Here is a 17,562-nt window from a genome sequence, read left to right on the forward strand (position 1 = left end):
AAGAGTAGTTGATTAGCAGCAAATAGCTGTCTCAGACAGCGAGGTGGAGCTCCAGTTACTGCTTTTTCCGTGACTTTTTGCTGCTGCCTTCAGGGTGCGTGAGGAGCAAACATCTACAGACAGGTCAGCTGCCCTGAACAAATACATGCTTTGATCTGCAATGTGGCATCCATTCAACCCACTCTTCCTCACTCCCTCCCAGCCCTGTGGCAATTTCTCCAGAACGTCTGCCTCCAGCAGGACCAGGAAACGCATCCATGTGATTTCCCTGGGCACTGGTGAGTGTCCATGCTTTCCTACCACTCATCACCAGCACGCACCACACATCAGGTGTGCAGAGGCTGCAGATGCTCTGGCACTTTGTGCTCTGGCCACCTCATCCAGAGCACTGAGACTTTCACGTCCCACCATGGACAGCAGGTGAAGCTGTTGCTGTCCAAACTGCGCACAGGAACACCAGAGATGTACCCATTTGTATCCCAAACATTGTGTTTGAAGTTGGGTAGCAGAGAATGTTTTTCTTAAATACTTGAGCTGAAAGGCCCCAGATTCTCTCTTTTAGTTTTATTTTTTTTCCGTCTCCATTGCTTTGGTTAATATAATATCATCATCCTTTAAAGGGACGTTTCAAATTAATCCCATTCTCTATTGCCTGGGATATTTCACAGGGACTCTACCACTGTTTGCTATTATGACTTTCACTGTTGGGGTATCACAAACCTGGGCTCCGCTCTGTTAAAAGCTGTGCCAACAGAGGACACAAAACCCAGCCTGCACGTTAGCTCCGGTGTTAGGAATATCTAATCCAACTGCCCATCTCTAGTCCAGTACAAATGAATTTAAGACCTCAGCAATTTATAAAAAAATAGAGCGAGAAAGAGGCACATGTAGGCACATGTATTGGTTTAAATGATTTCTTCACCTGCAGTAATAACTATGAGCCTCTTCCCGCTGTTTCCTTACAGGATGCCAAATGGCTGTGTAACAGATACGCCTTCACTGAGCACATTGCCACAGTCCCTACAGAAGAGGTTTACTTCCCATAAGAGCTTTTTTTGTGCATCCCAGTGAACATACATGTTTTGAAAGACTGCTGCTAATGTAGCAGATCATTCAGACATCTCAGCAGGGATTATATCATTTGCCATTGGCCGTGGACTTGGGGTACCAATGGGCTCAGCATCAAAGCCTCAGAGAAAGAGGTAAATAGCAGGGGAAAATCTGTCCTCTTGCTCCATGTTTCTGACACTTTTGTTAAAAAAAGTCTCTCTGTAATGACAGGACTGTGGCATTTTTCCACTTGCTCCAGTACACAACGTGTCGAAGAACTTCAGAAGTATTCGCTGGAGATTCCATTATGGAAGAGAAGAGGATATTTATCACTGATACTGTTTAGCTCCTAAAGCACTGGCTCGAAACTGAGCTGAGAGACGTCAGTGTGAATTCAACACTCAAATGTTACAGGCGTTAGAGTGCAGGATTCATAAATGATCATTTTACTGATGTGGTACACTTTTGATTTGCCAAAGCACTGCACAAAGATATTAGGAGATCCAGAGCATCAGCCATCAAGGAGAAGAAGTGATATAGTAAGGAAAATAAAATATAACCCCTGAAGAGCCCCTATCAAGGAGGCATAACCAGACTGGCAAAATCTTCAGCCCTGCCAGCGCAGCGGTGGGCTCCAGCACAGCTCTCTGCCTCTCATGTGAAATCAGTTGTGCAAAGCCAGGTGACACCCCTGAAGCCACCAACACATGAGCTACGTTCTATACATTTTCTTTGTGGGAATGAAAGGTTCCCTGCAATGGAGATAGCTAAAGTCATTTTTTGGCGGGGAAGAGGGGAGAGGAAGGGGGGAAGTGACAGCCCTTCATCTCACCCACCATCACTGCATTTGCTGTGAAATCTTCCTTCCTCTTCCCTATTGCAGGGCTGTGCTTTAGCCGCTCAGCTGGCTTTCTGATTTTAGTTTTTAATTAAGTTCCCAGCTTCCAGTGTCACAAAAGTAGCCTTGAAAAAAGGCCAATAGCAATCCAGCAGTGTGATGTTTTCCCTGGGGAAATGAAGGGGTTGGAAACCATAGGTGTGGAAGGTGTGAATTGCTCTATTTATCTCTCTCCCTTTTTTTTTTTTTTTTTTTTTTTAATTATTATCAGAAATGCTGATCTGCTAAACCGCTGAACACAAGACGAGACATGTCAGACCTTGCTGCCCAGCTGAAGCCTCAGTCATACAACCCCTTTCCATCAGCTGGGCCAGCAGAACCAAACCTCCTGGCTGTGCTCTCAGCCCCACCAGACGGGCTCATGTAAAGCTCCTTCTCCGTAGCACCCGCGGCCATGCACCCGCAGACGGCCTGCGTAGGTATGCACAGGGTGAGCTGTCACCTTATTCGTTATTGATGAATTATGATGAATTTGGCCGAGCCAACTTAACGGATGAGCCAGCTTAATGGGCGAGCCAATTCAATGGCTCACTGCTGCCAAAATGTGAGACTGCCTCCCTGCTCCAGGCCGCGGGGCCGGCTCTGCCACATGCCTGGCGCTGCAGCCAGCAATACCACCGGGAAGGCTGAGGGGCTGCATCTCAACCAAGGTAACTCAATCAGGTGGCTGAGCCTCGCAGCGCCCGCCTCAGCTAAAAACCCACGTCCTTCTGCAGCGATAAAACTGCACTCGCAGGAAAGGAGTTTGCTGGTTTCACTGTGTTTCTCTAAAGAGGCAAAAATGCCTTGTGGCAAGTGCTTACGAATGTCAGCAGAACTGAGGCTCTTTGGGCACTTTTGAAAAATGCTGCCCAGTACGCCGACTCCCACAGTCCCGTGCTGCCACATCTTGGCAAATGCCGCAGTGCAGTTGCACATCATCAGTACAAAGATGCACAGCATGTTGAAAAGTGAAAATGTGGGCGAGTGGAAAATAAACAGAATTTGGTATTAAAAAAAAATAAATAGGCGGGAAACTGGGATGGGTGGTTTTCTCCATTTCCATATTCCATGATTGAGACTTCTCATTATACATTTCTGCTTTTGCTTCAAGTTTTAATAAAGTGGCCACTGAATTTCCAGCCTGTCACAAGGGGCACTGCAAAATTCAGAAATCTTGACCCAGCCGTTAGACCCAGCTGGTGGCAAAATATGTAGATGGGAAGGAAAGCGCTGGTCTAGCAGAGGCAGAAAATGGAGACCTCTAAGCTAATCAGTTATTTCTAAAAGACAGTGGTTACTATTCAAGTAGTAATTTATCGAGATAAAGGAACCAGGCATCACAGAAAGACCTAGGTTGCCTGCAGGGGAAGGTTGTCCTTTTTTTTTTTCTTTTTTCTTTCTTTCTTTTTTTTTTTTTTTTTTTTAAGAAGACCCTTATGTGTGCATTTGCAGCTTACAGCTAAGAGGTTGGAGCTAGAAGCTAATCAGCCATTCTGTCTCCTATCTGCTGATCTGCTGGCGTTGGGGGAAGGGGAATGTGGGCAAACAGGCATTAAATTCCACCGGCAGGCGACGGGAAGGTATTCCTTGATAAGCAGCATCCAAGATGATGAGCTGTAAAGCAAAGTCCCTGTAAGGAAGCAGGGGAAGAGGCAGGCAAAGCTTTAGCCATCTGTCTCAACCGGCCTTGCTCAATGCACGTCAGAGCAGAGGTCACCACCAACAATAATAACCCTCGAGAAGCCAGACGTATGCTTTCCATTCACCAATAATCTACAAAGCATCTTAGGGTGAAATCCTGGCTCCTCTGAAGTCAATGGGAGCTTTGCCAATGACTTCAGTGGAGCCAGGTTTTCATCCCAGATAATTTTAAAGCAACCCCCGGGCTTAAAGATAAAACAACAGCATCCTGGGAGTGGGCGCGGGGAAGAGTGAGCTAAGGAAGGCTCTACCAGCCACGTCTGGTCTGAAAAGCTGTCAGTCTTACAGACAGGACACCTCCACAGTCCCAGAGCAATACCAGGTTGACAATAAAGGGGCCAACTGGACAAGCAGGTAAGCACCAGCATCCACTGGGACGAGTGGGGTGCAGGACCTGACTGAGCGGTGGTGCTCTGACACAAAAGGCACCTCACACTGGTTAATCTGGTGCTGCTCCCACCTCTGCCTCCTCCATACTTCTGAGACAAAGCATAGGCAGCACCTATTTGTGTTGTATTATATCGAACCGTATTTTTTCCCTCGCCAGCCACTCTCACACTAGCCTTGAGGGATGTCATCTCGTGGCACTCATCCAAAACGAGGATTTTTCACACTTGAGCAGGTACAGCTAACGTACTAATTGTTTCAGTCAGCAGGACCACCCAGACTGCAAAGTGTCATTTCTCAGCTAGACAATGCTTCGTTTTTCAGGAGTGGCACTCGTGGCACCAAATGGTGAGGGCCTGCATGGTGATGTGGTGGGGTTTGCCCTGGAAAGTGCAGGCGCCAGGAACACCAGCAAGCAGGACATGCCAGCTAGGATGTGGCAAATCCAGACCCAGCTTCTTGCCCTTGAGCACTGAAGGTGTCACGGTGACCATGGACAACTGTTGTGCAGTTTTTGTTGACTGGACCATGACCAGAGTCCTGATGGACCCCGGAAACACCTCCTCAGGAGAGAGTCTTCAACCTGTGGTCGAGGCTATGACAGGCACAGCCATATCCCCCTTTTGAAGCTGCACAATGAGGAATGTAAGATCTGCGGGGCTTGAGAGAGGCAGATCACACTGAGCTACTGCGGCTTGCCGATTCCTCACACCCCACGGTCCACGCAGTGCACTTGTCCTATAGAAAATGCTGCATAAAACATCAATTTAACCCTCTTTTAGTGAGCGTGGGCTCAGTGTGTTTCTTTTTGCACACACTGGGAGTGCTGCACCCCACTGAGCACTGTCCACCTCTACCTTTGCTGCCAGTGGGAAGAGAAATGGAAGGGAGAAGCTGGAGGTGGAGGGGCGAGGCATGAGCTGTAAACCCTTCCAGGGAAGGAGCTGTCACAGAACACCCACCTGCTGATGTACCTCCCTGATGGGTGCCCATAACCACATCCTGGGAGCAGCATCCCCTGCAGCCTGCCGATGGGTCTTCCCAGGGCAAAGCCTGCCTTCGTTTTTCAGGGATCAGATGGTGGCTGCTGAGCAAGTTACTCGCCCAGCCTGGAGAAGTCTTCCCCTTTGCTTTTGAGTACATCTCCTGTACAGGTTGTGATTCCGTCTTGCGGATTGATCGATGAAGTCATCTGCTGATTTAACAGTGTTTGTGAATTGAAATCAGCACCTGCAGTGCCCAGTGCCCCCATCAGCATCTACAGTGCCCCACTCTGGCCACCCATTCCCCCCAGCGCAGCCACGCAGGCAGCGTTGCCATAAGCCAGCGCCACTTTTGTGCCAACTTTTCAATGGGAAGAGGCTTTGGTTTCTCGCGGCCATCCGCTTGCTGCTAATAGTGGCTCTGCTCTGTCCCTAACTGTCTTTCCACAAGAGCTTAATGCATAAAACTTAATGTCCCGTGAGGAAATGCGCACCAGTTTGGGCCAATCTCATCTGGATTAAAGATGTCTTTTGGTTCAGTCTTTCATAAGGCGAGGGAGAACTTACATTACCCAGAGCTCAGCGGCAGACCCATGTGTGTGTTTTTCAGCAGGCTGTCACTTGGACTGTTTCACATTACAGCCTCCCGTCTCTGGCCATCGATTTGCACTGGTGAGCCCTGAGACACAGAACTCCCATGCCAAGTTTCCACTTAGCTTCAACAGCCAGGATCCACTGACAGCCACCACGTTAGGGACAGACCTCGGTACACCTGGAGGGCCGTTCTTCTGCCTTTTTTTCTGCCCGATTTTGCTAGCCTGCCTTCTCAGCCACCCCCTGCTTCGTGCCTGCTGCCGCTGGCACTGCCTGCCCGGGGATGCAGCCACCGGCTGCCAGGCTCACAGCCATGGCAGCAGGAGGAGAGCCCAGGCCAAGCGATGACATCTGAAGCACATCAGTGTTTTTATCTTCTCAGTGTTTTGATTAGCCCAAGGAATGTTTGGGTTAAAAAAAAAAAAAAAAATCTAAAACCACGTGACAGTCCCACAGGCTGTTATGGCTTTATGTAATATGGAATAGCTCCGTATGATTTCCCAGTGTATCCGCGAGCACTGGTGCAATACCGGGTGTTTATCAACGAGAGATGGCAGAGGGCTGTTCCTCGCTGCAACGCACATGCGAGTCCCTACCCTGTGCGGTTGTTTGTGCACATCATTCCTGCTATAGTGCTAATACAGACCAAGTTTGTGGATTAAAAATCCTTAAATCTGAAGGGTTGGGTTTTGTGGCTTTTGGTCACATCTTTAACAATAATTCAGTGCAATTATTTTAACCATATTCCTGTCTGATGGCTAATACTTTACAGTGGTTATCATTGGAAGGGAAACCTATCTGCCTGGAAGGGTACGAGGCATGGTTCTGACTCAGTCACGACCGCAGCCTTCAGCGGCACCAAGACCCGTAAGAAGCCTCCCACAAGCTCCGACCACTCACGCCCCAAACCTGCCAGATTCCTGGTGTGCCGCATGCAGAGGCTCCCCCGTCGTGCCTTGGTCCCTGCTGGTACTGCTCTGCACATTGTACCCATACGTTGTGGGAACACTACCGAGGGCATCGCTCTTAGGCAGAAAATGTTTTGGGGTGGGGAACGCTTTTTCTTCCCTATTTTGATACCAGTTGAGGTGGTGCCAGCTGTCACACACATCCCTCTGCCTCACACCTGCCCAAGCCATGATCACTTGTGTCCTCATTTTCACATGGAACGACCTGAACTGTGGAAGAGCAACCCCAAAGATTCCAGAACTCCCTTTTTTTGTTAGGTGACTTTATTTACGTTTCAAGTTTATTGGACCTGCGTTTGTTCCTGTTACAGCAAGCTCGACCGTCAACATTCGGAAGAGCCTCAGCTCCATAAGCTCAGGTGCCAGGATCCTGACTTGCAGCAGGTGACAACCTAACCCTCACTTTCACGTATTTCCAAACGTAAGTTACTTCGCAGCTTGGGGGCTTCCCACCTGACAGAGACTGTCTGGGTTGCTTTTTTTCCCCACCGCACTTACGCAGCCAGCGAAGGGGAAAGCGAGGAGCGTGAAACGCCTGGAGCCTGAGCCCTGCTGGGGACCAGCAGAAGGGGACGGGACGCTCGGGCACAGCTGCGCGCCCACCGGGCAGCGGTGGATGTCCTCCCGCAAGGTGCAGTGCCCGGCCGGGTGGGGTGCCGCCGGGTGCCCTGGCAGAGCGGGGCTGGCAGAGGGGCACGGCCGGAGGGGAGCGGGGCGGGGGGGCGACGGCAGGCTGCTGCAGGAGCCGCGGAGAGGGAGAAGGGAAAGGGGGGGAGCAAGAAGGGGGGAGGACAGCAGGGGAGGGAGGCAGGGCAGTATAAAAGCATCCGCCACACACCTCTCCCGACACAGAGCGAGGGGGCGAGAAAGTTGCTCTGGAAGCAGCAGCGGGAGCAGGAGCAGAGCCAGCCGCTCGCACACACGCACGCACGGTGGCAGGAGAGAGTGCGGAGCTGCCCCTGCCAGCACTAGGGCCGCTGGAGGAAAGAGAGAGATGGAGCCAGGTATCCAGCTCCCAGGGAGGGCAGGCAGCTGAAGCTCTCCTAGCCCCTCGCCCGCCGCCCCCAGACCCCACCGCTGAGCCGGGGGCAGCGCTCCGAGAGAGGAGAGGAGGAGGAGGAGGAGGAAGAAGAAGGGGGGCGGCAGGGAGGCAGCGGGGCTGCCCCTCATCCCGCAGCCCTCGGGGGCAGCCCGCAGCCGCCCCGGGACGGGTCGGGACGGGGCTGGCCGGGGCGGGCGGGGGCAGGCGCCTCGCCGGGGGTCCCGCGGGGAAGGGGCAGCGGCGGGGGGGGGGCGAGGCCACCGCAGCGGGGGAAAGCGGCTCCGGGGGCCACCCCCATCCCCCGGCGAGGGGGCAGGCGACAGCCGCCGGCTCCCTCCTCCCCGCTATGTGAGAGCCGGCCCCGGCCCCCCCTCCTCCTTCCCTCCCTCCTCCTTCCCTCCGACGGCCCACGGTGCCTCTGGCTTGCAGGGCCGCCCGCAGAGACGCCGCCGGCCCGCGGCCCCTCGGGGGCTACCTGCCGGCCCCCGCCGCCGGCCAGCGCCGGGACCGTCGCCGCCGTCGCCTCTGTCGCCGCGTCCCGCCCCGACGTGGCTCCGCCGTGGGGCTGCGGCCCCCCCCGCTGCTGCTGCTGCTGCTGCTGCTGCTGCCGCCGCTGCCCCGACGGCGGCGCGGCCCCCGCCGCCCGTCCTGCGGCTCCCGGGGCTCCGGCGGTGGCCCCGGCGCCGGGGACGGTGGCGACGGCGGCGGCGGCTCCTCCTCCTCCTCCGCCTCCTCCTCCTCGGCCGCCGCCGCCGCTGCGGGGCCCTAAAGCCGCCCGGCTCAAGAGGATGGTGCGGCTGGCGGCCGAGCTGCTGTTGCTGCTGGGGTTGCTCCTGCTCACCTTGCACATCACCGTGCTGCGCGGCGGCGGCGGCGAGCCCCACGGCGCTGGCAACCACAGCCAGCGGCAGGTGAGTGCCTAAATCCCTCGAAATCCCTTCCCCGGACCGCCCCCCCGGCGCGGTGTCTCCCCCTAGGGGCTGAGGGAAGCCCCGGGGGGCTCCCCGGCTCGGCTCGGCCCGTCTCGGCTCCGCTGGGAGCCCGGGGATGGGGCAGGGAGCGGGGCAGGCACCCAGCCCCAAAAGCGAGTGGGTGCTGAGGGGACCGGGCTGCTCCAGCCTGCCCACCCCCTGACACCGACGGGGAATTGTCAGGCAGAGGTAAAGGACTGCTTAGGGTTCCGTTTACGTGGTTTTGAGAGTGGTTTTTTGTTTTTGTTTTGTTTTTTAATTCAGGATCACATTTTGTTGCCGTTTGAAATGGCCAGAGACAGCGATAAAGGGCAGAACCATCCAAATCCCAAGGCAAAGCTTGTAAAGAGCTGGTCAGCTGCATGTGCCAAGGTCAAGTTCTTTAAATTTCTCTGCATCCAGGTGTTAGGAAAGAAACAAGCACCAAATCATGCACGGCACTGACAGAAAACATATAATCACAACCAGCCCACATGTGCATAACCCCTTTTATCACTCCTAAAAGAATCACGACACCAGCAGAGCACACTTTTATAAAAGGCAAGGAAACAGAGAGTAGCGAGCACTATCTGTACAGCACCCCTGGCTGGTGGGCCACAGGGTGCAACCCCTCCCTGCAGCCAGGATTTGGTGTCTGGGGGGTTCCCCAACCCAGTCCCAAGAGGGGATCAGACTCTGCTCGCGCAGAGAACCCCGCTGGCCCTGGTGGGGGTCCTGTCCGGGAGTCCTCACCCGCGTGCCTCAGGAAGGGCCCAAGGTGCCGTCGCTCTTGGGGGCTGCAGCGTTATCACTGGCCTGCCATTCCAGGACATTTTATTTTGTTGTTGTTAATATCTTCGAGATTTCTGGTAATAATGTTTTATAAATGATGCTTTCTTTCCTCATGGGCACTTGAAATGCCTTTTAAAGTGATGTTCCTTGGAAAAGTAAATTTGGAGAGGTTTTTTATGAGGTGTTTGCTATCATTAGAATAACCCAGAATTTGCCTTTTCTTGACAGGCTTGTAACGTAATGAGGGAAACATCTGGGCAAGTGGGAACTCTGGGTGATGCCATTTCCCTGAGGAGCCCTTTTTAGAGCACTGTTGTAGAGTTAAAGTGAAGCGGGGGGAAGATCAGATAATTATCCTCGAGTGTTGTCACAGTCTCATCAAAATCTGTTGATTGGTGACTTCAAGATTTTTTTTCTGTCCAGTTATATTTTTTTACATATAGATTAACAAAAGTCTGTGCCTTTAATTATCGTGATAGCTTTAGCAGTCCATGTTTTTGTCATGTTTTGACATTTGTCAAATTGAGATTTTTATATACTTCCCAGCTGAATTGATTCTGCAGTTACGTATTTGAGAGAGCGTGTCTGTACAAGACATTAGGGGAGGAAATTATATCGATTAGAGCAGTCAGTGAAACAGATGGCAGGCGATCCGTTTTTTTATTTTGTAACTTTCATGGATTCCTTCACTAGCCAGAAAATGCTGTGACCTGCTTCAGCAAAGGGGACTCTGGCAGGCAGGTGCTTCCATTCAGGGCATCGCAATAGAGACCTGGATGGGAGGTTTGCACTGGCGCCCTCAGATTTTGGGGCTGAGTGATTTCTTGTCTGTTACCATGGCTCGCACTGAAGTGAAATGCAAAACACTAGTGCATTGCATCCACAGGTAAAGAATCGATGTGGAAAGTAAAACAGTCGGTGCAAGCGAATGGGCATCTTTAAAGTTGTTATTGCTTATACTAAAAAAAAATATTGATGACTTAATATATTTGATATATACGTGTGTGTGTATGATACAGTGAAAGTCTGCTTTATATGTTCAGCAGGCTAGCTCGTCACCCTGTCCTGCCAGAGGTGCCACAAAGTCCCATGTGTTCAGTAGGTGCATCATGGTTTGCCATGTTCCTTTCTTCTCCCCCCCCCCCCCCCCCTTTATTTTTTTCAGTCTTGCTATGTAAAGGATCGTGAGAAGTGATTAGGTCAGTGTTTCAACTGATGGAATTGCATTGACTGAGTTTGTTGCACACATCCTGGCAAACCCAGAAAAAAACTACTCGGTGCAGCAACTGCTTGGAAATGGGTTTTGACAAGGCAAATTTGTGTAAAAACATACTACTGGTAGAGTTAAAGTGTTCATGTTTGTTCCTGACTAATACCAAATGGAGGGTATGGTATTTTAGGATTTGTGCAGTCAGTTTGCATGAATAAAGCAGTCAGCACTTGATCTTATGTGTCTGAAAGAAAATATGAAGTGTTAGTCCCAGTTAAAAATTAAAAGAAATCCAAACAAATGAAGCAAAATCCTAGCATATTCTTGAACCTTATCCCTTAAAGTTGGTTCAGAAAGAATCCTTTCTAATCTTAAAATAATAATGGAGATTCAAGTGCTCTAAGATAAAGAGACTTGTGTGCACGTAGTCAAATTCATAAAGGGAGGAAGAAGAGCTGCTCTTTCTCCCATCCTTGGTCCTACAAATGATGGAAGGATTTTAAGAGGACAGGCTTGGACAATTTACTTATTTATTTATTCATTTTGCCTCTCATTTATGTTTCAAATGCTGAGAGATGAAAGAAATCCAAACAGAACTTCCATCCTAAGATTAAGAAGTTATTCTTTCCCCACTCTTACTCCTCCTTTTGGTGCCCTTCCCTGTGCTGTGCCTGTCCCTGGAGCTCCTGGAACGTTGTGCCCCTGGGGCTGGCTGTAACGGAGCAGCAGTGAGGAGAAAAGTCTGGATGTTCTCTGCCGGTGCTCTTTGGGATGGGTGAGATACAGGCACAGGCTTTCCTCATTTCGCTGCTGCAAAAACAGTCACTGGACCTCTGCCTTACTGCAGTTTTGTTCTGCTGCTAAAATCGGTTTTATGGTAAACTAACAAGTGGGAAATCCAGATTAGAGTTGTAAAATGTCTGGCAGTTTTGAGTTAGGATAGAGAAACAGATTTATTTTTCTTCAATCACATTTTATCCCCTTCTATCTCCACCAAATAATTTTTATTTATTTATTTATTTATTTATTTTTAGTGAGGGTGGGACAGGGAAAATTGGGTGATTTTTTTTTTTTTTTTTTTTTTTTTTGCCAGTGAGAACTTGATTAGGTACAATTTAATTAGCAGACAGAAAGTATTTTGCATTACGTTTTTGAAATAAACATAAACATTTGCGTCTGAAAAAGAGCAAGTGAAGCTATTATTAAGAGATGGAATACTGCTGCTTGGGTATGCTTTTATCTTTTAACCCAGTTCTAAAACTAATGGAAGGCCTTCACATAACATTTGAAAGGTGTTTGGAATACTTGCGATCGTCTAAAATCTCCTCTGCTTTCATTTGGAGAGAAAATAATTCGTCAAAAAGTTTATTCCCATCACTTCTAATTTTTCCATACCAGGCACCGCACACCAAGAAAAGCAGTGTTCCTACCCCAAGACAAATGACCTTGTAGGTGTGGTAACAGAGCCACCAACAACACGCGCCGTAGCACATGAAGTCAGATTCTCCACGGCGCTACTTGCAGCAGAATGATGTTAGCACGGAACTCGGTAGTTGTGCATAAAACTGGAGTCACAAAGGAGAATGCAACGTGGAAAGAAGCGCAATGCTGTGAACAGCTTTTTGCTTCTCATCTCCACGCTGCTGTCCTTGCCCCCTCTCAGTGAGCATGCAGGCAATTACAGCATGTCCGAGACAGCCTCTGAGCCCTACGAAAAGAAACACATTCTGCTGCCTACAAACGTCACTCCCCAGGTCCTGTGAGACATCTTACACGGGTCTGAACTCCTAATTTTCTCCTGAGATCATCAGCTCAACATGACGAGAAGTTTGTGCTGTCTGTTGCCTTTCCTGAGATGTAGTTCTGTGTTTTTAAGGTTTGGGTGTTCCTGCTGCCCCATGTACTGGATTCAGGCAAACTGCAAAATGTTCTCCATTCAGATGCAGTAGCTTACTTCAGCTTTCTGGCTTTCTCAGTACAAGCAGAACTGAAGCTGTTTACTTTGGGAGAGTTTTAGACTGAGCTTTTTAAAGCTTTTTGGAGCTCTGGAGCTTTAGATTCAGTTAGCTCTAATAGGAACTGGTCCTCTAAATCATCTTTGAAAAATTGTTGATTCAACGTTTTGCACTCATGTTTCCCAGACTGCCCCTGGCCTATATAAGATGCTGATAGCTGACTGCACATCATATATTTCGTAACAGCACTAAATCCTCCTTTGCCTTAAGAGCAGTTTATACATTACACAAATGACTTTCAGAGCAGGTGTCTTATGAGTGAAGCAGGCTGATACTTTGAAAACCCAAATCTCTTTTGGTGAGGTTGTTACTCATCACAGAGGATGTTCTGTTTCGTGCTTTTTGACAGTGATAGTAAAATCTGTCTGTTCTCAGCAGGCTTTGCAGTAGAGGTTCTTAGCTAAAACTCACCCTTACCATTAGCATATGTTCTTCCAGCTAGGCACTAAGCCTTACGAATGACTTACACCATGTGCACTTCATTCGCTCATGTCCCAAGGGAGAGAATTATGTGTGCTCTTTAGTGGTTTTGCTAGTGGGCTGTGGCTTGTTCCAGGATCTAGGGGGAAGGAAGGGTGATTAGCTTTACGTGTGCTGCTGCTGCTGCATGTGTGGAAGCAGAGGATAAAGCAGGAAACAAGGGTGAAGGAGTGAGACTGCTGCTCTGAGCAGAGCATTTGCTCTTGTCTGTGGCTCCTCGGAGAGGTTCTCCCACTTGCCAAACCTGGCTACAGGAAAACTCCAGAAAACATTAATTAAGTGTCATTGATTCATTTTCCAGCAAACAAAAGCATCCCTAGTGGAAAAGAGCTGCCACACCTTCAGGGTAGGATGTGGCAAGCCTTTTTAGTACCTAAGACAACTGCTGTAACTTAGAACAGGAACCCAGGAATACTGTATTTAGTTATGGCTGCAAGGAGCACCGTCAGGCAGGTACAAATGTCTCTTTCTACATTAGATTTGACCAAGATGTTTGGATGAGACATATTTTGCTGAACCTCTCTCCAGCTCAACAGCTAACAGTTATTGTACAGCTCATCTTGAGTCATCAGTGATAAATACCTGGCATTAAATCAGAGGGTGCATCTCAATTTTGTCTCTGTCACTATAGCCCAGAGCAGTTTTTTCCTAGTGCCTTATACAGATGAGTCTATTGTATTGTGTTATTTCTGTTTTGAGCAAGATTTGGGAACCTTCTTCCAACTCTTTATAGTATTGGGTTATTTGTGTTTAAAAAAAAAAAAAAAAAAAAAAAAAAAAAAAAAGCGGAATGCACATGGTCTTAAATTCATGCTGGGGCTTTGCTGGGGGGTGAGAGTGGTTAAAGGGAAGCCTGCTAATGTGTGGCTCTGAGCCCTGCAGAGATGGGTGGTTGACTAAGGGTAGTAAAAAGGGTGGTAGGTTTGAGTCTGGTTCCTGAAAAGGTCCAGAGCCTTAATGATGTTCCTTGGTGACAATTGGAATAGAGAGACAAGGCATGGGTACAAAGAGATCCTGGAAGGAGCAGGGCTGGCACTTATGTGGGTTCACCTAATGTGGGCAATCAGCGCTAGCTCTTGAGTAGCTTTTATTTTGCAGCCTTTGTTCATCGTGTAAACAAAAGCCCGTTCTGCGCAGGAAGAACACGGCTAGTCCATCACAGCTATGGCAGCAGTATGACAGCACTACAGCAGTGCAACTACTGACCTTAATTGTTATCTGATGGGCACAGAAATCTCTCCTTTGCTCCTCCTGCTCAGGCTGTTGGTCCTGCCCTTCCCCACTCTGTCCTTCCTCATACCAGCTGTCCACAGAGACAGGAGGCCTCGGCGTGGAGCTCTGCTGTTGGTCTTCACGGCCCCAACAATTTAATCATCGTTTTACTGTCAGGCAGGAGCTGGTCACTGTGTATCCCCTGTGATTTTACCACTCACGTTACGACCTGCTAATAGGTAACCCAGCCCTAGTACTTAGAGCTTCACCACGCTGAGCTTTTCAACACCTTGCTCTGCTTTGCAATTTGTTTTGCTGGGGAGAGATCTGTTTAACCAATTCAGGTAGTATTAAATGTAAATTGGGATCTGTGTTTTGAATTCAGCAGTTGTTCTTTTGTCTACATCTGTATATTGATAACCTCATTGTTCCAAAATGGGGAAAAAACATCTTTAAAGAAAGCAAGGAGCAGTGAAAGATTAGGTGAAAACTCTGGCTGTGTTGTGTTGCAGCATCTGAAAACCTCAGAGAAAGTGAAGTGCAGAGGCTGCCTGTTGCAGAGCTGCCCGACCTCACTTCATGCTCTGTAGGACAGAAGTTCTGTCTGGTTAAGGGGCCGCGCTGTAGTCCTCATTTGGAGGTGAAAAGGCTGCCTGGCTCACATCATCCAGTGCATCATTGCTGAGTGAAGCAGGCACGTTGTGGTACAGTTCTTGCCTTCCCCTGGAAGAAGCCACCTCCTGGCCATGGTTCCCTTGCCATTGAGTGGGGCAGAGCCTGCCCAAGGAAACGCTCGCAGGTCAGTAAGGAAGAGGTGCCCGGCACAGGCCATGCCCCATGCACATCTTTGCAAAGCAGCTGCAGCACAGTAGCCACAGGTTTCTTCTCAAAACATCACTGGTTTTAGTTCTGCTTACTTGGTGCTGAAATGCCCAAATCAAAACGGGGAATGGGCTCCCATGCACTCACCCTGTGTGAGACAGTAGTAGTGATAATGATGCAGACTACACTATCTTGGCCTTCCCACAGGTTTGTAGATATTCATGCTTAATAATTTCCCCCTTTTTTTTTTTTTTTTTCCTTTTTTTCCCCCACAGTATGAAAGTGCACAGAATGCAAGCAATGGTAGGAAGTTGTCTTGCCATTCTCTTTTGATGCTTACATTCTCCTAAGTCATTAAACAATCTTGAAATGCACTCTTACTTAAAATATATATGCAGGCAATTTAGATGTTTTCTTACACAAACATAAACTATAAAATTGAAGCAAGCTACTTTTTCTTTGGGCTTATATCCTGAAAGCATAGTGACAGACAAGATTTAGGGGCTGTGCCAGGTTTAAGTATCGGAGTTGGCTGCTGCACACTTTTCTGTGCATTTTACTGGTCTTCCATGTGAACGCCTGTGGTGATACCCAGCTGTACCTCACTTGTGCTGTTCGCAGTGTTGTTCGGTGCTTGTTTGGCCTGCTTTGCCAGATTCATATCTTGCTCTCTGCCTTAAGACTACACTAATCAAAAGCTCTTTGAGTTGACTAACTTGTGTTCTCCATTAAAGCTGGCTTTTGTAAAGCATTTTTCAGTGGTAGCAGATCTAGGTCAGTGATGCATTTTATTTTTTTCCTTTATTTTTGAAATCTCAACCCAGGCTCTTTGTGGTTGAGATTCTTTTGTTGTTGTTGTTGCTGTTGCTTGCAAACAATGTGTAGTATAATAGGTCTCCAGGCATGAGTGGAGGCTGTAGGCACTGTCACAATGAATAATAAAGTGACAGCTTACAGCAGAAAAATAGAAAGTGCTTTAGTAAGTTGCAAAAGGAAGTATTAAATAATACAGTGCTTACTGTTGCATTGTAATACTATTGTGCCCTCCGGATACTGATTTTAAAAGTTTTGAAGACAGAAAATGCCAGGTTAAAAGTCACAGTTGAACGCATTCAGATGAGTAAGGCTTCCAAGAAATAGAGCAGTGAGCTCATTGATCTGTCCATAAGAGCAGAGCATTTCCAGTGCTGGTGTTTCCATGCACTTTCAATCTGAAATACCAGAAAAAGAAAGAAAACAAAGTAAAACGTAACTTATCATTGTAACAAGTGATGGCTTGCCACAGTGGTCAGTTGTGTGGCAGTATAATACTTGGTGGAGGAGCTGGTGTGGGCGGTACTGGTAAGCTGTTCCTTTATCCTTTTGCCCTTGTTTTTCTGTGCTTGGAGAACTCATAGTAGTGGGGCATATTTTTGTATTTTTCCCTTCAAGCTGGCAGCAGGATGAAAGCAGGCCTGGAGTTGTTCACCTCTAAGCTCTTTTAGTCTAATGACAATTTGGGTCCTTTTCAACTTACGGAGGTGCTCATAAAGATGAGAGAGGAAAATCAGAGAGGAAATCTTTCTTGCGTCAGTCATGGTGAGTCTGGTCCATGTTGAAAGGCAGGAAAAGTTCAAAGGTACCTTGGCTTTTGCATCTCCATGCTAGACCTATGTTCTCAGTGTGTTTAAATTGACCTTGTGCCTCTGACTTTCATGAAGCAAGAGGAGTCAATGACTTGCGCTGGCTGCAGACCCAGCCAAAGTTCCTCTTGGATCTGAATATTTCACAACTCATTTTTTCTAAAGAATTGATATGCATGTAACACACTTAATCTGGACCTCCATCCATGAAGACAAGCTGGGCTTTGGCATGTGGTTTTCTTCTGATTGCAGGAATCCATTTCCATCCAAAATGTTTCTTTGTTAGTTTCATACCCACTGAAAAATCTTGGGCTGTTTTGTTCCGCAGTAGCTCTTCTTCCTCGGAAAGATTAAAATATTGTCTTTGCCTGCACGGCTGTTGAGATCAGCACTTGGAGCAATACCATGAGTGCAGTGTATCTGTATAAACCACCCAGATTTGTCCCATCTTTTTCCATCCCTCTTTACAGTACCGCTCTGAAAAAGCATGGTCCTCCCTTTCTAAGGAAGAGGCACTGGGTGGGTGCTGTCCTCGGGCCCGGTTTAACTTCCAGAAAGCTTCCTTTAGGCATCTGGCCTTTGCATTCCCGTTGGATTGGGTATTCAGGTATTGAATGATGCACACTGTCATTGAAACACCTCTTGCACAAGCCCAGGAAGGCTGAGTGGGAAGCGAGGTCCTTTCCCCAGAAGGTCTGTGCTGTAGGTGCAATGGAAAGGCTGCCAATGGGGCATAGCGTAATGGAAAGAGCAGCAAGGAGGACCTAGTGACAACATGGCTATTGTGGGCACTAGTCTTGCAAAAATGTCAAATAATTTTAGTATCTTTCTTGCCTAAATGTAAGCCATCAACA

General features: G+C 48.6%; 1 protein-coding gene across 2 annotated transcripts in view; it reads left to right on the forward strand.

Annotated features, from left to right (window-relative positions):
* Positions 1-7,273: 7,273 nt before the first annotated feature.
* Positions 7,274-17,562, forward strand: part of ISM1 (isthmin 1) — a 41,241-nt gene continuing 30,952 nt past the window's right edge. Inside the window, exon 1 of one of the 2 annotated variants that reach the window (XM_035322592.1) lies at positions 7,274-8,516. In XM_035322592.1, the coding sequence (XP_035178483.1) occupies positions 8,394-8,516 (123 nt within the window). In that variant the 5' untranslated portion in view covers positions 7,274-8,393. The remainder of the gene's footprint in view (positions 8,517-17,562) is intronic. The other variant, XM_035322593.1, reaches the window with a different exon arrangement.

The sequence above is a fragment of the Oxyura jamaicensis genome, chromosome 3 (assembly GCF_011077185.1).
Source record: "Oxyura jamaicensis isolate SHBP4307 breed ruddy duck chromosome 3, BPBGC_Ojam_1.0, whole genome shotgun sequence".
NCBI lineage: Eukaryota > Metazoa > Chordata > Aves > Anseriformes > Anatidae > Oxyura > Oxyura jamaicensis.